The sequence below is a fragment of the Triticum aestivum genome, chromosome 3A, assembly GCF_018294505.1.
Source record: "Triticum aestivum cultivar Chinese Spring chromosome 3A, IWGSC CS RefSeq v2.1, whole genome shotgun sequence".
NCBI lineage: Eukaryota > Viridiplantae > Streptophyta > Magnoliopsida > Poales > Poaceae > Triticum > Triticum aestivum.
Genome location: NC_057800.1, coordinates 440,559,435 through 440,577,295, shown reverse-complemented (window position 1 = coordinate 440,577,295; position 17,861 = coordinate 440,559,435). Strand labels below are relative to the sequence as shown.

Here is a 17,861-nt window from a genome sequence, read left to right as displayed (position 1 = left end):
AGTCCCCCTCTGAAAGGATCGATATGGTTGACTAGAGGGGGGGGTGAATAGGCAACTAACAATTTTTAGCTTTACTTTAGCAATTTAAACTTCGCATCAAAGTAGGTTATCTAGATATGCAACTAGGTGAGCAACCTATATGATGCAATACGGATAGGAACACAAGCAAGAAAGATATATGAAACAAATAAGCTTTCACAAGTAAAGGCACGAGATAACCAAGAGTGGAGACGGTGGAGACGAGGATGTGTTGCCGAAGTTCCTTCCCTTTGAGAGGAAGTACATCTCCGTTGGAGCGGTGTGGAGGCACAATGCTCCCCAAGAAGCCACTAGGGACACCGTAATCTCCTCACGCCCTCACACAATGCGAGATGTCGTGATTCCACTATTGGTGCCCTTGGAGGCGGCGACCGAACCTTTACAAACAAGGTTGGGGCAATCTCCACAACTCAATTGGAGGCTCCCAATGACACCACGAAGCTTCACCACAATGGACTATGGCTTCGCGGTGACCTCAACCGTCTAGGATGCTCAAACACCCAAGAGTAACAAGATCCGCAAGGGATTAGTGGGGGAAATCAAATATCTCTTGGTGGAAGTGTAGATCGGGGCTTTCTCAACCACTCCCGAGCAAATCAACAAGTTCGGTTGGCTAGGGAGTGAGATCGGGCGAAAATGGAGCTTGGAGCAATAATGGAGCTTTAATGGTGGAAGAGGTGAGTCAACGGGGAAGAAGGGAACCCCTTATATAGTGTGTGGAAAAGATCCAACCGTTACCCACCAACCAGCCCGCGGCCAGCGGTACTACCGCGCCTGGCCAGCGGTACTACCGCAAGGCCGCGCGGTACTACTGCATGCAACCAAGCGGTACTACCGCACGGCAGTGCGGTACTACCGTACCAACCCACGGTACTGCCGTGACCCCAGCACAGAAACAGACACAGAAGCTGGGGGCGGTACTTCCGCACGCGCGGTACTACCACGCCCACCATGTGGTACTACCGCAAGGCAAAAGTACAAGCCAGGGGTAGGGAAACTTCCGTGCCCAATTCCGCAAAAATACGGAAGTAGTAAAAACCTGACACAGTAGTACTACCGAGGGGCGGTACTACTGCCTGACCGCATAGCGCGGTACTACCGCACGGCAAAAGCGGTACTACCGCGGCAGGTGCGGATGTAAAAAATTACATCCGCTCCTACTACCGCAACGGGGCGGCACTAGCCTGGTGGGCAGCGGTAGTGCGGCTCCAGGGGAGCGGTACTACCGTGGGCACCAGCGGTACTACCGTGGGCACCAGCGGTACTACCGCGCCACTGCGCGGTACTACCGTGGATGCCTACGGTACTACCGTTGATCCAGGAGCAGTACTACCACAACCACAACAGCAGCCAGTCACAGGAGGTAGGAAAACAGAGGAAGCTCCAAGGAAGAATGAGGGGATAAAAGGAGACGTGTACGTGATGATTCCACCCAAGCCTTTCCAACGCGGGCCCCCTCTTAATACTATGGCTTTCCTACGACTCAAATCCACCAAAAGAAACGTAGAAAAGACGCCGTCTTCGTTAGTCTTCGAGGGGCACCCAATCGTCTTGTGCCTAGCAAAGAAGTGTCTGGAATACTCATGGCACACGATTAGTCTGCAAATGCTTTGTCATCAATCACCAAAACACTTAGGGATAAATATGTCCTTACAATCTCCCCCTTTTTGGTGGATTGATGACAAAACGGGATTTGCACAAAGAAAATACTATTAAGTAAATGCAAACCCCTTCTCTCTATAATATAGACGGGCTCCCCCTAAATGTGTGCCACCTAGATGAGCACGAATACTAGGAACAGAGCTCCCCCTATGTTATAGAGACAAGGCATATCTATCACTAGATAAGATGGTACAAACATAAGATAACTAAGATAGATAGAGTTCATAACTAAGATAGATAGAGTGCATATGTCTTACACCATATGGAGGATAGGACTCGAAGGCACAAACCAAACAAAAGCAAACGAGGTCCAAACGACAAAGCAAACAAACACACCAAGCACGACACAACTCAAATCCCTACGCAAATCCCTACACTCTCTCCCCCTTTGGCATCGAGACGCCAAAAAGGCAGAGACGACACCTACACACACGGGGTGGCTCAGGTAGAGAAGTTGTCCCACTGCTCCTCATGCTCCTCGTCAGACTCAGCGGCGGGGATAGTCTCCTCGAGGTCATCCTCTGAACTGGTCCACTTGTAGCCCTGCTTCGACATCCAGGCAGCCTCAGGTGTGATGACGTCCTCATACCCGCCAGACACATCCCCTCCAAAGAGCCTCATCACCTTCTTGTCACGGCGGCGACTCTCCTTGTCAGCCACGTGAGCCCTGTACTGTCCCTTCGCCTGCATGTAGAAGAGAGTCTTCATCTTGTCCTTCAGCTTCTTGGCCCATGACGGCTCAGAGGAAGAAGCGGTAGACCTAGCAGCACGGTCCTCAGCAACAGTCTCAGCAGCAGCAGCAGCCTCCCCCTCACCAGCAGCCCTCCTAGCAGAAGATGCCTCAGCACGTGCAGTGGTGTTGGCCCAGTTGGGCTTAATGCGGAGGCTGATGGACTCATGGCGAATCCAGTCTGGAGCAAGGAACTCATCACCTGGATACGTCTTCTCCCAAGTGGTGGAGAGCAGCAGAAACAGGTACGGTCCATAGATAGGTACCTTGCGAGTGAACACCACAAACCGAAATTCACACCACATGATGTGTGAGACATCAAGTGGCTGAGTCTGAGAAAACGTGCCTCTGTACACATGAGCAACATGTCCACTAGATATGCATGTACCTTGTCCTTGTCGCCAATGCGTGGGAACAGAGTGTTGCGGAATATGCGATGCATGATATCCAGAAAGGAGTTTAACACCCAAGATGACTTGCCATTGGGGAGTACCTTCTCAACAAGGAAGGGCTGAAGCTGGTTCTTGTGGGCAGACTCAGAGTTGGCATGGGGGCGAACGCCAACGGGGGTGTGAAGCCCGTCATCAGGAATGTGCAGCAGATCCATGAACTCTTTCCATGTAGCAGACAGATGACGGCCATTGGTCATCCAGGTCATCCTCCGCTCCGCCCCGGGATGAAAGTACACTGAGGCAAAGAACTGACAGATGAGCTCAGGGTCATAGTCAAGGTGAAAAGAGATCACCGGCTCAATAGCAAACTGCTCCACCAAGTCCACAGCCTCGCCAAAATAGTCACGAAACTTGTCCTTCCACAGGTGATGCATGTCTATCCACTTGACATCCGCAAAGGTATTCTGCTTGTTCTTGATCACATCCAGATAGATGAGAGCCTGTTGCTTGGTCCAGAACAATTCGGTGCCTCTGAGGATAGCCCGAGGAGTCACATAGGGATTGATCTTCCGGCGCTCGACATACTCAGCGGTTGAAATCTCGTCCATGCCCTTAGCCGGGTCCTTTTGCTTGCTGGCAGTGGTCTTGACATTGCGCTTGGGGGCATTGGAGCCCTTTGGGGCTTCATCTTGGGGGTTGCGCAGACGCTTGGAGCCAGTGTCATGACTGGGATTGGAACGGCGAGAGCCACCACCTGAGACACAGAACGCAAAAACACCCACAACAGCCAAGAGAGATTAATGCAAATACCACAACAAAGCAAGGGAAACAAGCAGAAAGCACACATGATAAATGCCTAGAGAGAGATTTGATCCCTACGGTAGTACTGCCAAGAGCTGTGGAGCTAAGATAGTAGTACGTCTCTTAAACGCGGTAGTACCGTACAAGATCACGGTAGTACCGGGTGTAGGAGCGGTAGTACGACCTTAGCGCCGCGGCCGACGCGGTAGTACCGCGTCTGCAGAGCGGTAGTACCGCACGGTACGGTAGTACCGCACCTGACGGGCGGTACTACCGCAAGAGCGGTAGTACCGCACATCGGGCACGGTAGTACCGCACCGCGTCAAATCTGAACTGGTTCAAATCTGAAAAAGCCCACGAAATTACGGCGGTACTACGGTTGGACAAAGCTACCACAAGACAGCATATCAAGTATGTTCCCTACGCATCACGACTCTCCTACATCCTACTCTTGCATAGATTTGGCCTAAAATCTCAAAAACGACAAGTTTCTCCCCAAAAACCTAGAAGCAAGAGAACAGCCAAGAAAAAGAGGGATTTGGAGAAAAACCTTGGTCCATGGCAAGAGGAAGTGGTGGGGAACGATCCCATCGGTCGGAATCCGAGGAGAGTGGCCGGAGATGGAGATCCGGCGAGGGCCTCCGGCGCCGTTCTTGAGAGGGAGAGACTTGGAGAGAGAGACAATGAATGGGTATGGGGAGTTGGAACTCCCCTTCCCGAGTCATAACCCCCACGCGCCCTTGACGGCGCGGTAGTACCGTGCCCAGACACGGTAGTACCGCACGGCGCGGTACTTCCGAAGTACCGCACCAGAGCGGTAGTACCGTGCTGCGGCACGGTAGTACCGTGCCTCCCAAAGCGGTAGTACCGCGCCCAGACGTGGTAGTACCGTGGGCTCAAGAAGATGCGTGTTTCGAGCGCACGAAAAACTGGATCTTTGCACAAACCACTCCGAGCCAACACGACACCACAAGACCACGTAACACACAAAACCAGAAAGACACCACCTCTCCAAAAGAGAGGGCGGTGGCCGTAGCCACCTATGTTTGAGTCAATTGGTATGGCACCGCGAAGAATTATCCTTGGGTCCATGACCAAAACTCGTCTTTGAAGCACAAGTACCATCAAACATGGTCAATGTGAAAGACTTGATTGATTTATGCATAATGGGGGGAGGGAGAGTTCATTGAGAGAACATCACTCCCCCTATGTCCATGCCTACATCTAAATAGGACAACACGTCGAGTATGGTGGGGTGTGCAAGGGTTCAAGCAACATTGCTCGAATCGATGATATTTAGCTCATGCCTTAACTCTCGAAATCTTGCTTCATCCAAGGGCTTCGTGAAGATATCTGCAAGGTTATCATGAGTGTTGACGTAGTTGAGCTCGATCTCTCCTCGCCTAATGTGATCCCGGATGAAGTGATACCGGATCTCAATATGCTTCGTCTTGAAGTGTTGCACCGGGTTGAGAGAGATCTTGATGGCACTTTCATTGTCACACCAAAGAGGCACTTTGTCACAAGTGACACCGTAATCCTTTAAAGTTTGCCTCATCCATAAGAGTTGTGCACAACAACTACCAGCCGCCACATATTCCGCTTCGGTGGACGAGAGAGACACACAACTTTGCTTTTTGGAAGACCAACTTACCAAAGAGCAACCAAGGAATTGGCACCCTCCAGAAGTGGATTTCCTATCCACTTTGTCTCCCGCCCAATCGGAATCTGAGTACCCTGCAAGCTTGAAGTTTGATCCTCTTGGGTACCATAAGCCAAAGTTTGGGGTATGAGCCAAATATCGAAAGATTCGTTTGACCGCCACATAGTGACTTTCCTTAGGTGCGGCTTGAAACCGGGCACAAATTCCCACACTCAACATGATGTCCGGTCTAGATGCACAAAGGTAAAGCAAGGATCCAATCATGGAATGATATACCTTTTGATCCACGACTTTACCATTGGGATCTAAGTCAAGTTGGCATTTGGTGGGCATTGGAGTGGATGCCGGCTTGACGTCACTAAGCTTGAATCTCTTGAGCATGTCTTAAGTGTATTTGGATTGATTGATGAAGGTTCCTTATCTTCTTTGCTTCACTTCGAACCCTAGAAAGAACTTCAACTCTCCCATGGAGGACATCTCGAACTTTGAGGTCATGAGAGCGGCAAATTCCTCATTGAAAGCTTTGTTAGGAGAACCAAAGATAATATCATCAACATATAATTGGCACACAAACAACTCCCCTTTGATCTTCTTAGTAAAAAGAGTGGGGTCGATTAGCCCAACTTCAAAATCACGGTCTTGTAACAACTCGGTAAGGTGGTCATACCACGCACGTGGGGCTTGTTTAAGGCCATAGAGTGCCTTATCGAGTTGAAACACATGATCGGGAAAGTAGGGATCCTCGAACCCGGGGGGTTGCTTGACGTAAACCAATTCATTAATGGGACCATTAAGAAAATCACTCTTCACATCCATTTGTTGTAACTTAAAGTTATGATGAGAAGCATATGCAATCAACATGCGAATGGATTCAAGACGAGCAACGGGAGCAAAGGTTTCACCGTAGTCAATACCCTCGACTTGGGAGTAGCCTTGTGCTACCAAACGAGCCTTGCTGCGAATGATAATCCCATGGGCATCTTGCTTGTTCTTGAATATCCACTTGGTTCCAATGACATTGTGGTTCCCCGTTGGCCTTGGCACCAATCTCCACACTTTGTTGCGCTCAAATTTGTTGAGTTCTTCGTGCATGGCATTGAGCCAATCCGGATCTTCTAGCACCTCATAGACCTTGTGGGGTTCCACACAAGAGACAAACGCGTGATGCTCACAATAATTTGCTAATTGTCTACGAGTGCTTACCCCCTTTCTTAAGTTTCCAAGCACATTCATCATGAGATGATCCTTGGTGGAGAGCTTGGAAGCAACCTTGGTGGCACGACGCTCTAATTCCTCCTCGGTGGTGAGTTGAGGAGCGGCTACTTGATCATCTTGAGCGCCGTCATGAACTTGTTCTTGATCTTGAACTTGCTCGGGGGAGAGAACTTGACGTTGGGCATCACTTGGTGTGTCAACACCGTCTTGAGTATGATCTTTCCCTTGGTCTTGTTCATGTGGTTGAGGGCCTTCACTTTGTTCTTCGGAAGCATGTGGGCCTTGGGTTGGTGATGGCTCCACTTGAGTGGAGCATTGTCCTTCTCCTTCAGCCACAAGGGGTTCCTCAATGGGTAGGATGAAACCAACACCCATTCTTCTTATGGCTTGAGGAGGAATTTCATCACCTACATCACAAGTGCCACTTTGCTCCACTTGGGAGCCGTTATTCTCATCAAAATCCACGTTACACGTCTCCTCAATAAGTCTCGTGGATTTATTGAGGACACAGTAAGCATGAGAGTTTGTAGCATAACCAATAAATATGCCCTCATAAGCTCTAGCCTCAAATTTAGACAACCGAACACCTTTCTTGAGAATGAAACACTTACACCCGAATACCCGGAAGTACTTGAGGTTGGGCTTATTACCGGTGAGTATCTAATATGGAGTCTTGTTCAAGCCCTTGCGGAGGTAGAGCCGATTTTATGCATGACACGCGGTGTTGATGGCTTCGGCCCAAAAGTTGTATGGAGACTTGAACTTCGCCATCATGGTCCTTGCCGCATCCATCAACGTCCGGTTCTTCCTCTCCGCAACACCGTTTTGTTGAGGGGTGTAGGGTGCGGAATATTGATGCTTGATTCCCTCGTCACTAAGAAACTCATCCAAGGTGTAGTTCTTGAACTCGGTGCCGTTGTCACTTCTTATTGTCAAGATCTTTGCATTGTGTTGACGTTGTGCTTCATTTGCAAAGTCAATGACGGTTTGTTGGGTCTCGCTCTTCCTCTTGAAGAAATACACCCACGTGTACCTTGAGTAGTCATCCACAATCACCAAGCAATACTTCCTACCTCCAAGACTATCGAAGGATGGAGGCCCAAAGAGATCCATGTGAAGGAGCTCCAAAGGCCTCTTTGAATAAATGATAGTCGTGGGAGGGTGAGCCTTCTCATGTAGCTTTCCTTCGATACAGGCACTGCAAGCACGATCTTTAGCAAAATTAACATTCGTTAGTCCACGGACATGGTCCCCCTTGAGGAGACTTTGCAAAGATCTCATATTGACATGGGCTAAACGGCGATGCCAAAGCCATCCCACATCAACTTTAGCCATTAGGCATGTCGCGGTCTTAGTGGGTCGCTCCGAAAAGTTAATCACATATAGACCGTTCTCGACATGCCCAACAAAAGCTACTTTAAGAGTCTTGCTCCACAAGAGTGCCACGGTATCGATATCAAAGAAAGTGGCAAAGCCCATGATAGCAAGTTGACGAACGGAAAGTAAATTGTATGCAAGGGACTCAACAAGCATGACCTTCTCGATCGTGAGATCGTGAGAGATGACCACCTTGCCAAGTCCCAATACCTTAGAAGATGAGGCGTCACCCCACTCGACATTGGTGGGCATATATGGAACCTTGTGCACGTCCAGCACCAAGTCCTTTCTTCCGGTCATATGATTTGTAGCTCCGCTATCGAGCAACCATGATCCCCCACCGGAAGCAAACACCTACAAGAGATCAATGCTTGGTTTTAGGTACCCATTTTGTAATGGGTCCTTTGATGTTAGTAACAAGGGTTTTTGGAACCCAAATAGACCATCCAATGTATTCATGAAGAGAACCAACAAATTTGGCATAAACATGCCCATCACTAGCACGGCATAACACATAAGAAGGGTTAAAATCGCCGGCTTTATTGAGAGGGGTGGCATTGCCCTTCTTGACATTGTTATTCTTCTTCTCCTCGGGGGCACTCTCTCCCTCCCTCACAAATGTTTGCATGAGGGGAGGAGGTCGTTTGGTCTTGTCATTCTTCTTCTTGTTCTTGGAGTTGGACACGTACCCAACCCCTTCCTTGGCCACACCTCCCTTTTGGTTGATCAATAGATCGTTGAGGTTCTTCTTGCCTTGTATGCAAGTCGCAAGACCTCTCTCAAGTTGCTCCTTCAACTTCGCATTTTCCTCAACAAGATGTATATGCTTACAACACGGGTTAGTAGCATTTGCATTATCAATTAAAACCATATGAGGAAAAGTTGCTTTCTCCTTAGTTAGCTTCACTTGGAGTTGATCATGAGACTCCTTGAGACTAGCGTGAATACCCTTCAAGGCCTTGTGGGCCTTGTCAAGTATATCAAACTCCTCTTTGAGTCTAGCAAGATCAATCCCGAGTTTGGCCTTCTCGGAATTTAGCACGCGAGAAACAATGAGGACACGATCATAATCTTTCTTTAACTTAGCATGATCAACGTTGTGTGACTTCTCAAGAGCCAAACAAAGACACGCTCTTCCTCAAGAGCATTGGAAAGATCCGAAATCTCATCGGCATAGTCACGACTATGCCCTTCCATCTTAGAGATGGTGTCTTCGTGAGCCTCGATCATGTCATTGGCTTCACCAAGTTGTTCCAAGAGAGCAACAAAGTGCTTCTTGGATTTTCCCTTGAGTTTGCCCATAAAGGCCTCAAACTTGTTAGCCTCCACATTAGCTCCCTCAAGTTCATTAATGCTATCCGTCAGGGAAGGATGAATAATGATGGTAGTTTTGATGTTGGAGGTTACCTTGTTGGTGGCTTTAGCCATGAGGAACTTGGCGGTGATGCTCTCATTGGGTGAGTCGAAGAGAGACACCCGTGACGTTGTTGCAATGGCAACGGAGGCCATGGCAACCGACTCACCATCTTCATCATCGTCATCATCCTCATTGTACTCTTCTTGCACAACCAAAGCCTTGGGAGGAGTCTTCTTGGTGAAGTTGTTCTTGTTGGGGAATGACTTGGCCTTGTCCTTTCGGATGAGCTTGCCACCATTGTCTTCCCTCTTCTCATACGGGCATTCCGCGACGAAATGACTCACGTTGCCGCAATTGTAGCAAGTCCTTACACGTTGCTTGCCCCTTGTGCCACTCGAGTTGCTTTTGCTAAAGTTTGGCCTCGAGATTTTCTTGCTCCAAAATTGCCTTGAAGCGAGTGCCATGTGTTCATGATATGCATACTTCATATCTTCAGGGTTGCCCTCCTCTTCTTCCTCTTCTTCTTCTTCCACGGTGAGCTTGGCCTTCAATGCTAGGTTAGGCTTCTTTGCCCGTTGAGAACGGAGCACCGCATTGTCGGCGGTCTTGTCCAAAATGTTCATGGCCACAAACTCATCCAACACTTCGCTTGAGATCAAAGTGTGGAAGTCCGGTCTTTGACGAATGACGGAGGACATGGCCTTGTGATAGGGCATCATGGCCTTGAGGAATTTGCGCTTGATCCAATTGTCATCCGTGTCCTTGCTCACGTGATCTCGTAGTGAGACCGCGAGTTTTGTTACTCTCCGATAAAGCTCACGAGGTTCTTCATCTTCCTTCATTGCAAACTCATCGGCCTCATCTTGTACCACTTCATAGTTGGAGCGTTGAATGCTTGCGCTTCCCCGGTAGAGAGACACGACACAATGCCATGCATCTTTGGCCAAGGCGAAGGGACAAAGATGAGGTAGGTCTTCGGGTGGAATTGCATCTTGAATGATGAAGAGAGCATTCTCATTGAATTGATTGTCCGCGGCTTCTCGAGGAGTGAAGTTACTTGGATCATGTGGATAGAAACCTTCTTCAATGATTCTCCAAAGGTTAGTGTTCACATGATTTAAATGATGTTTAAAGTGGTAAACCCAAGAATCAAAATCCTCATTTTTCACAATCTTAGAAGGAGGACCGGCATGATTCAAATGAGTGGAAGGAACCGGTCCACCATAAACAAGTGGTGGTTCCACATGGGCAAAGATGTCGGTGCCATTCTTGCCACTAGAAGAAGGAGCCTTTTCACTACTAGTTTCCCCCTTGTCGGGGATAGCATCCGACACCTTGTTGGCGGGATCACCCACTTTCAACGGTGCGGTGGATAGTTTAAGCCCCTCAAGAAATTTAGTAAACATGCTTTCAACTTCGGTCGTCATGGAGGTTTTCAATGTCTCCAAGGCCACATTGAACTCCTCACGAGAGACCGAAGTTCCCCCATCTCCAGTAGACGAGATCGGATTCACACCGGAGTGTTCCTCCACACCGTCTACGGTATCAACCATACTCTTTGGACGGTAAAGTCCTTAATAAAGAGACGAGGCTCTGATACCAATTGAAAGGATCGATATGGTTGACTAGAGGGGGGGGGTGAATAGGCAACTAACAATCTTTAGCTTTTCTTTAGCAATTTAAACTTCGCATCAAAGTAGGTTATCTAGATATGCAACTAGGTGAGCAACCTATATGATGCAATACGGATAGGAACACAAGCAATCAAGATATATGAAACAAATAAGCTTTCACAAGTAAAGGCACGAGATAACCAAGAGTGGAGACGGTGGAGACGAGGATGTGTTGCCGAAGTTCCTTCCCTTTGAGAGGAAGTACGTCTCCGTTGGAGTGGTGTGGAGGCACAATGCTCCCCAAGAAGCCGCTAGGGCCACCGTAATCTCCTCACGCCCTCACACAATGCGAGATGCCGTGATTCCACTATTGGTGCCCTTGGAGGTGGCGACCGAACCTTTACAAACAAGGTTGGGGCAATCTCCACAACTCAATTGGAGGCTCCCAACGACACCACGAAACTTCACCACAATGGACTATGGCTTCGCGGTGACCTCAACCGTCTAGGATGCTCAAACACCCAAGAGTAACAAGATCCGCAAGGGATTAGTGGAGGGAATCAAATATCTCTTGGTGGAAGTGTAGATCGGGGCCTTCTCAACCACTCCCGAGCAAATCAACAAGTTTGGTTGGCTAGGGAGTGAGATCAGGCGAAAATGGAGCTTGGAGCTTTAATGGTGGAAGAGGTGAGTCAACGGGGAAGAAGGGAACCCCTTATATACTATGTGGAAAAGATCCAACCGTTACCCACCAACCAGCCCGCGGCCAGCAGTACTACCGCGCCTGGCCAGCGGTACTACCTCAAGGCCGCGCGGTACTACTGCATGCAACCAAGCGGTACTACCGCACGGCAGTGCGGTACTACCGTACCAACCCATGGTACTACCGTGACCCCAGCATAGAAAGAGACACAGAAGCTGGGGGCGGTAATTCCGCACGCGCGGTACTACTGCGCCCACCATGCGGTACTACCGCAAGGCAAAAGTCCCAGCCAGGGGGAAGGGAAACTTCCGTGCCTACTTCCGCAAAAATACGGAAGTAGCAAAAACCCGACACAGTACTACCGCACAGCGAAAATAGTACTGCCGAGGGGCGGTACTATTGCCTGACCGCATAGCGCGGTACTACCGCACGGCGAAAGTGGTACTACCGCGGCAGGTGCGGATGTAAAAAATTACATCCGCTCCTACTACCGCAACGGGGCGGCACTAGTCTGGTGGGCAGCGGTAGTGCAGCTCCAGGGGAGCAGTACTACCGTGGGCACCAGCGGTACTACCGCGCCACCGCGCGGTACTATCGTGGATGCCTACGGTACTACCGTTGATCCAGGAGCAGTACTACCGCAACCACAACAGCAGCCAGTCATGGGAGGCAGGAAAACGGAGGAAGCTCCAAGGAAGAATGAGGGGATAAAAGGAGACGTGTACGTGATGATTCCACCCAAACCTTTCCAACGCGGACCCCCTCTTAATAGTACGGCTTTCCTACGACTCAAATCCACCAAAAAGAAACGTAGAAAAGACGCCGTCTTCGTCAGTCTTCGAGGGGCACCCAATCATCTTGTGCCTAGCAAAGAAGTGTCTGGAATACTCATGGCACATGATTAGTCCGCAAATGCGTTGTCATCAATCACCAAAACACTTAGGGATAAATATGTGCTTACACCCTCCAATCGGCCCCTTCCTTCTTCATGAGGAAAAGGGGGCGCCTCCCCTATCGGGGCCAAATGGCCCAATATGCTTTCCACCACTTCGCTTGTTTAGGCCCGCTGATATTTAAATAAATATAAAAGTCTCCAAATCATATATAGAGCCTTTTAATATCAATTTAGCATCACTATAAACTATTTCCATCTATATATAATTTATTGGTAATACCTGGTATTGCCCGGTAAACCCCAAAACCCTTCCGGTGACTCTAAAACTCTTCTGATTCCTCTCAAAATATTTTGAATATGAACGTAAATATTTTTCTGTTTACTCTTATCCTATTAACACTCGGCAGATCATGATTACCTTAAGCTTGTGACCCTGTAGGTTCGTTAATACATGGGCATGAACAAAACTCCTTTCGTCCAATGACCGATAATGGAACCATGGACGTCCATATCGATTCCTATGAGTACATGAATGACATTCGAGTGAACCTTTGGTTATCATATGATATTCCCTTTGCTTCGCAATACTTTAAAAATCTCGAGGTGAGATATATCGGTATCCTCTTGAGTCATACACATGCTCACTATACATGTGTCATCATTAACAGTTTTGTTTTTCTTTCTCATTGACATGTTTCGGCATCCCGGTGACATTGTCACTTGTGTCTGGCCAGACGATGATGGATGTCTTCACATCGAGAGGCCCTTAAGAATATTTCTCCATCGTTGGAGAAGCAAATCCCACTCTCGTTCTATCTAGCTAGTCCCCTGTCAAACTTTTCGATGAATCTATAAGTTGTCATTATGATCATCGTGTTACAGATGATGTTTGAGAAACCCAAAAGTTCATCGTACGATAAGAAGTGACTATGATACTCTCATGGTATAAGGAACTAAATCACATGTTAACTCTCCGCGTTATAACAATTGACTTGTAACGATTGTATCTCAAAGTATAACAAACAAATTTTGGTCGATTCAATATGGTCGTTCTTCCAACATCATATCTTCAAAGTTATTTTAGGACTATCGTTACACTTAATGATATCCTAAGATCTAAAACACATGATCACCAACAACACTTGAGCTAGTTTTAGAGGCAAGACAGAACCATATTTTACTGTTTAATATTCTACATGTGCATATGAGTTTTCCAGTGAATCACATATTCCAGGATCATAGCAGCTATAGCATAGAACATAAACTTTTAATTATGAACATGAAAAATATAATAATACAATATTGTTGACTCTAGGGCATATTAGAACAAATCTATCTTATGCAATCAATTTTTGTGCCTACTATACTGTTTATTTAACCAATCTATCTCTACCTATAGGATTGTACATTTTCCTATAATATATAATGGAATGAGAACACCACACAACATGTTTCACATTGAAAAATGACAGTTATCCACAATTTTTTTGACTATGGCGAGGAGCCGGTGATTGAGAGTTTTTTACTGGAGAGTTAAGAGGTAGTCTAAGTTCGCAACATTGGTCATGCCCCTGAAATAAGCACAACACACAACATATTTCACATTAAAAAATGGCAGCTATCCATAATTTTTTTCAACTATGGCGAGGAGCCGGTGATTGAGAGTTTTTTACAAGTTTGTAGCATTGGTCACATCACTAAAAATAAAGCACAACACACAACATAATTCACATTAAATCAACATGTTTCGTCTGATGGACAGCAAGGCGCTCATCTAGACGCTTCTCCTAGCCAGTTTTAGGAGTGGCCCGGGAAGGCTTGCGCTCAGCCCATTCCCAGAGCTTTTCTGCTGGGATAGCTGGTCGAAGATGAGATAGTGTATATAGTAGTGTTGGGTTTAGTTGTTTCCTTAGGGCAGTTTTGCGTTATGTCGTATCAGAGCTTTTCTCTGACGCTTGCGAGCACATGATAGTCGGCGCCTGCTTGCAAAACTAGTCGTCCAGGGTGTAGGGCAACTATCGCGATGGATCTGGCGTGATCTTCCTTAATAAGCTCGTGGGGCATCAGAATCCGTTGAAGTTGGAGGTTGTTTCTCTTCGTATTCTTAGCCTTCACATGGTAGAAGAGAAGGAGGTGGTGATCTAGTGTTCAACTTCCTTAGATCGATCATTGGACATGGGTCTTCGGCGGTGGATCCGGAGCATGTACCATTGCTTTGATTTGAGCTCGTCTCAGCGGCGTTTTGAAGTGAAGCTACGACACCACCTATGTTGCCTCAATGGTCGAGCCGGTCTTGATTGCTCTAAAGTTGAGTGTACTGGCCGAAGGGTGGCTGTGTAGAACTCCGGCATCAGGCTAAACCGCTTCTAGTTATTCCTCCCGACCATAATGTCAAAAGGAGAGGCAAAGTGGCTTCGGCTCGGCTTCATTATCTTCCATCCCTGACATGAGTTGGCCTGGAAGCGACGACAAGGTTGCCAACCCTGGTGGTAGAGTCCACGATGATGGCGATCTTGGTATGTGGCTGACGCCTCGAAAAAGGACCACACCACATTCGACAACTCGTGTCCAGGGTGTTTTTTGTAAAGTTCATGGGCTCAGTTGTAATTTTGCTTTTTCTAAGGGTCCTGGTGACAGTTGTACCTGTACTGGACTGCAAAGTTAGTGAAGTTGCTTCTAAAAAAAAGTGTTTCCCCCAGATCGGTAGAAGAACAACCTGCAACTACCACCGGAAGGAAATGAATGCCTTGAAGAAAAGTTCCCTGGCATAGTATCCTTATGACGCGGCTGCAGCAGCCAGGTCGCCTGCCACTCTTATATAAGATCACCGCCCATACTGCCTCTCCCACGGAGCAGCATTGTGCGTAGCTTTACACCAACGCACAACTAACTATTACTACTCCAGTAGTGAAGGAGCAGAGGTAGGATGGTGAACTTGGTGGAGGCCCAGAAGCCGCTGCTGCACTTCCTGATCAGAAGGGCCGGGCTCCGGCAGCACACGGTGGACGTGGACGGCGCCGGCACGGCGCTCACCTTCTGGGTGCCCAAGGACAAGCTCCCCAAGGACAAGTCCACCGTGTGCGAGATCACGCCCGAAGCGGCGGCGCCGGCCTCCAAGAAGAAGAGCAAGACGAAAGCCAAGGCCCCGCGGCCATCCGTCGTCCTCGTGCACGGCTTCGCGGCCGAAGGCATTGTCACGTGGCAGTTCCAGGTTTGCACTTTGTTATCCTACGTGCATGAGTGAGATGTGGCCTGTTTCCGTTGAGATTAAGTTAATTAATTCATGCCGTCACGACGTGCGTGCGTGCGTGCGTAGGCTGGTGTGCTGGCGAAGCACTACGACGTGTACATCCCGGACCTGCTCTACTTCGGCGGCTCCACGTCGCCGTCGACGGACCGGTCGCCGGGGTTCCAGGCGGAGTGCCTGGTGGCAGCGCTGGGCAAGCTGGGCGTGGAGAAGTGCACGGTGGTGGGGTTCAGCTACGGCGGGATGGTGGCCTTCAAGATGGCCGAGTCGCACCCGGGCCTCGTCCGGTCGCTCGTGGTGTCGGGCTCCGTCGTCGCCATGACCGACTCCATCAGCGAGACCACGCTGGAGAGGATCGGCGTCAAGTCGTCGGCGGAGCTGCTGCTGCCGGACTCCGTCAAGGGGCTCAAGGCGCTGCTCTCCATCGTCGCCCACAGGAAACTCTGGTTCCCGGAACGCCTTCACAGGGACTACCTCCAGGTCCGTCTCTATCTCTACTCAATCAAACACTAGCTTCATTCATTTTCCGCTTTGATTTGTCCAGCTATTTTGGTTTATGGATGTGCATGATATGATGTGTGGTGGGTTCATTCCATTTCCATGCAGGTGATGTTCACCAACCGCAAGGAAAGAGCAGAGCTGCTGGAAGGTTTGGTGGTCAGCAACAAAGACGCCACCGTGCCCGTTTTGCCACAGGTGCGTTTGGCCACCGTCCTCAACCCCCTTGCTGACTAAATACACTATCTTAGTTAGTAACCTAGTACTCCCTCTCTCTCAGTTTACAGGGCGTGTGCGTATCCCTAGATCGTCAATTTGATCAATCTAATACAAGTCATATATTACAAAAAATATACCAATATAAACTTCAGATGTTCTATTTTCAGAAGGTATAATTTTTGATGTTCTATTTTCAGAAGGTATAATCTTTGTGTTATATAGTTTATATTAGGGTGATAAAATTGACAACTTAGATATACGCGTAGTACTTGTAAACTGTGACGGAGGGAGTAAATCATTTTCATATCATAGGAAAAAAAAACAGTACACCAGTTTGCCGATTGGTTGTACATCAGCATGATATGTTTGACTCTTTGTACTCGTAGCAGTAGTAGTCCAATTGATCACGTACTCAGGAGGACAGAAGCATTGATGGGTATTCATGGTTGGGAGTTAATAAGGGTCATGAGCGGCGGTGATATGCTGAAGGCTTTCAATGCTCTTCCCCAAGCGGATGGCCTGTTCGACTTGACAGGAACACAAACCAGCCCATAATTTACAAAACATGCTTACCGCATACAGTACAAAGTTGGTGCACCAAAGCCACCAAATCCATCCGTGAAGAATATAAGCAGCGAAGAAAGAACTCTACCAAGCAATTCCCGTGATTACCAGTAGTACCAAGGTTGCTGACAAACGTTTCTTGTCCTTGCGCCGCAGAAAATACTTCTGCTCTGGGGACACAACGACAACATTTTCAACATAGAGCTCGCCAGGACAATGAAAGAGTAAGCTATCTATCTGTGCTCTTGAGATTTCAGACGACTTAGAGCTAGCTTCACAATCCAAAGCATATTCTGAAGCTAAGCGTGTGAGTCGAGGGTTAGATACTAACAAATGGTTTTCGGGTGTACGCAGGCAGCTCGGTGAGGAGACGATGCTGCAGAGCATAGACAAGGCCGGGCATCTCGTGCACCTGGAGAGGCCCTGCGTCTACAACCGCCGCCTCTTGGAGTTCCTGGCATACGTCACTGCTGAAGCTTCCAAAGAGTGACAAATTAGTAGGTCCATCGTGTCCCGGAGAGTGCTTGATTTGTTCACAGACAACTGGGGTCCCATTTGTTGCAGTTTGATTGTTTGGCCGTGTATAATATTTGTGAGTGTGATGCATAATACTCCTATGGAGTCAGCACTGGCCAATTTGTCTATTTCTCTTTTGCAGCTAAACAGTTGTGTAAATCAACTCGAAATGCTTCATACATGGATAACGGATTGAGGTAATAAGAGTGGACCCCTCAAAATCTTTAACTCTCAAACGGTCAGAAGACAAAATTTGAAGGAGTTAAATTTGAGACCCACCCTACTCTCTTATTTTACTCGGCCATGGCACCGCTCCTTAAACAATTTTCCTTGACTCTCATCCACCGCCGCTTGCCTCCACCTCCCTGGT

The 17,861-nt window shown here is 48.2% G+C and overlaps 1 protein-coding gene across 1 annotated transcript; it reads left to right on the top strand.

The window, feature by feature from the left end:
* The first annotated feature begins 15,276 nt into the window (after positions 1 to 15,276).
* LOC123061558 (putative aminoacrylate hydrolase RutD) lies at positions 15,277 to 17,611 on the top strand. Its single transcript, XM_044484719.1, has 5 exons — positions 15,277 to 15,658; positions 15,764 to 16,174; positions 16,301 to 16,390; positions 17,132 to 17,199; positions 17,330 to 17,611. The coding sequence occupies exons 1-5, from the start codon at positions 15,374 to 15,376 to the stop codon at positions 17,463 to 17,465; spliced, it is 990 nt and encodes a 329-aa protein (XP_044340654.1). The 5' UTR covers positions 15,277 to 15,373; the 3' UTR covers positions 17,466 to 17,611.
* The last annotated feature ends 250 nt before the right edge of the window (positions 17,612 to 17,861 follow it).

What these genes read in the sequence shown, in the direction of transcription:
- LOC123061558 (XM_044484719.1), top strand. Translation starts at nt 15,374, where the DNA reads ATGGTGAACTTGGTGGAGGCCCAGAAGCCGCTGCTGCACTTCCTGATC. An exon ending in TTGTCACGTGGCAGTTCCAG is followed by an intron (nt 15,659 to 15,763) that starts GTTTGCACTTTG and finishes GTGCGTGCGTAG; the next exon opens with GCTGGTGTGCTGGCGAAGCA. An exon ending in CTCGCCAGGACAATGAAAGA is followed by an intron (nt 17,200 to 17,329) that starts GTAAGCTATCTA and finishes GGGTGTACGCAG; the next exon opens with GCAGCTCGGTGAGGAGACGA.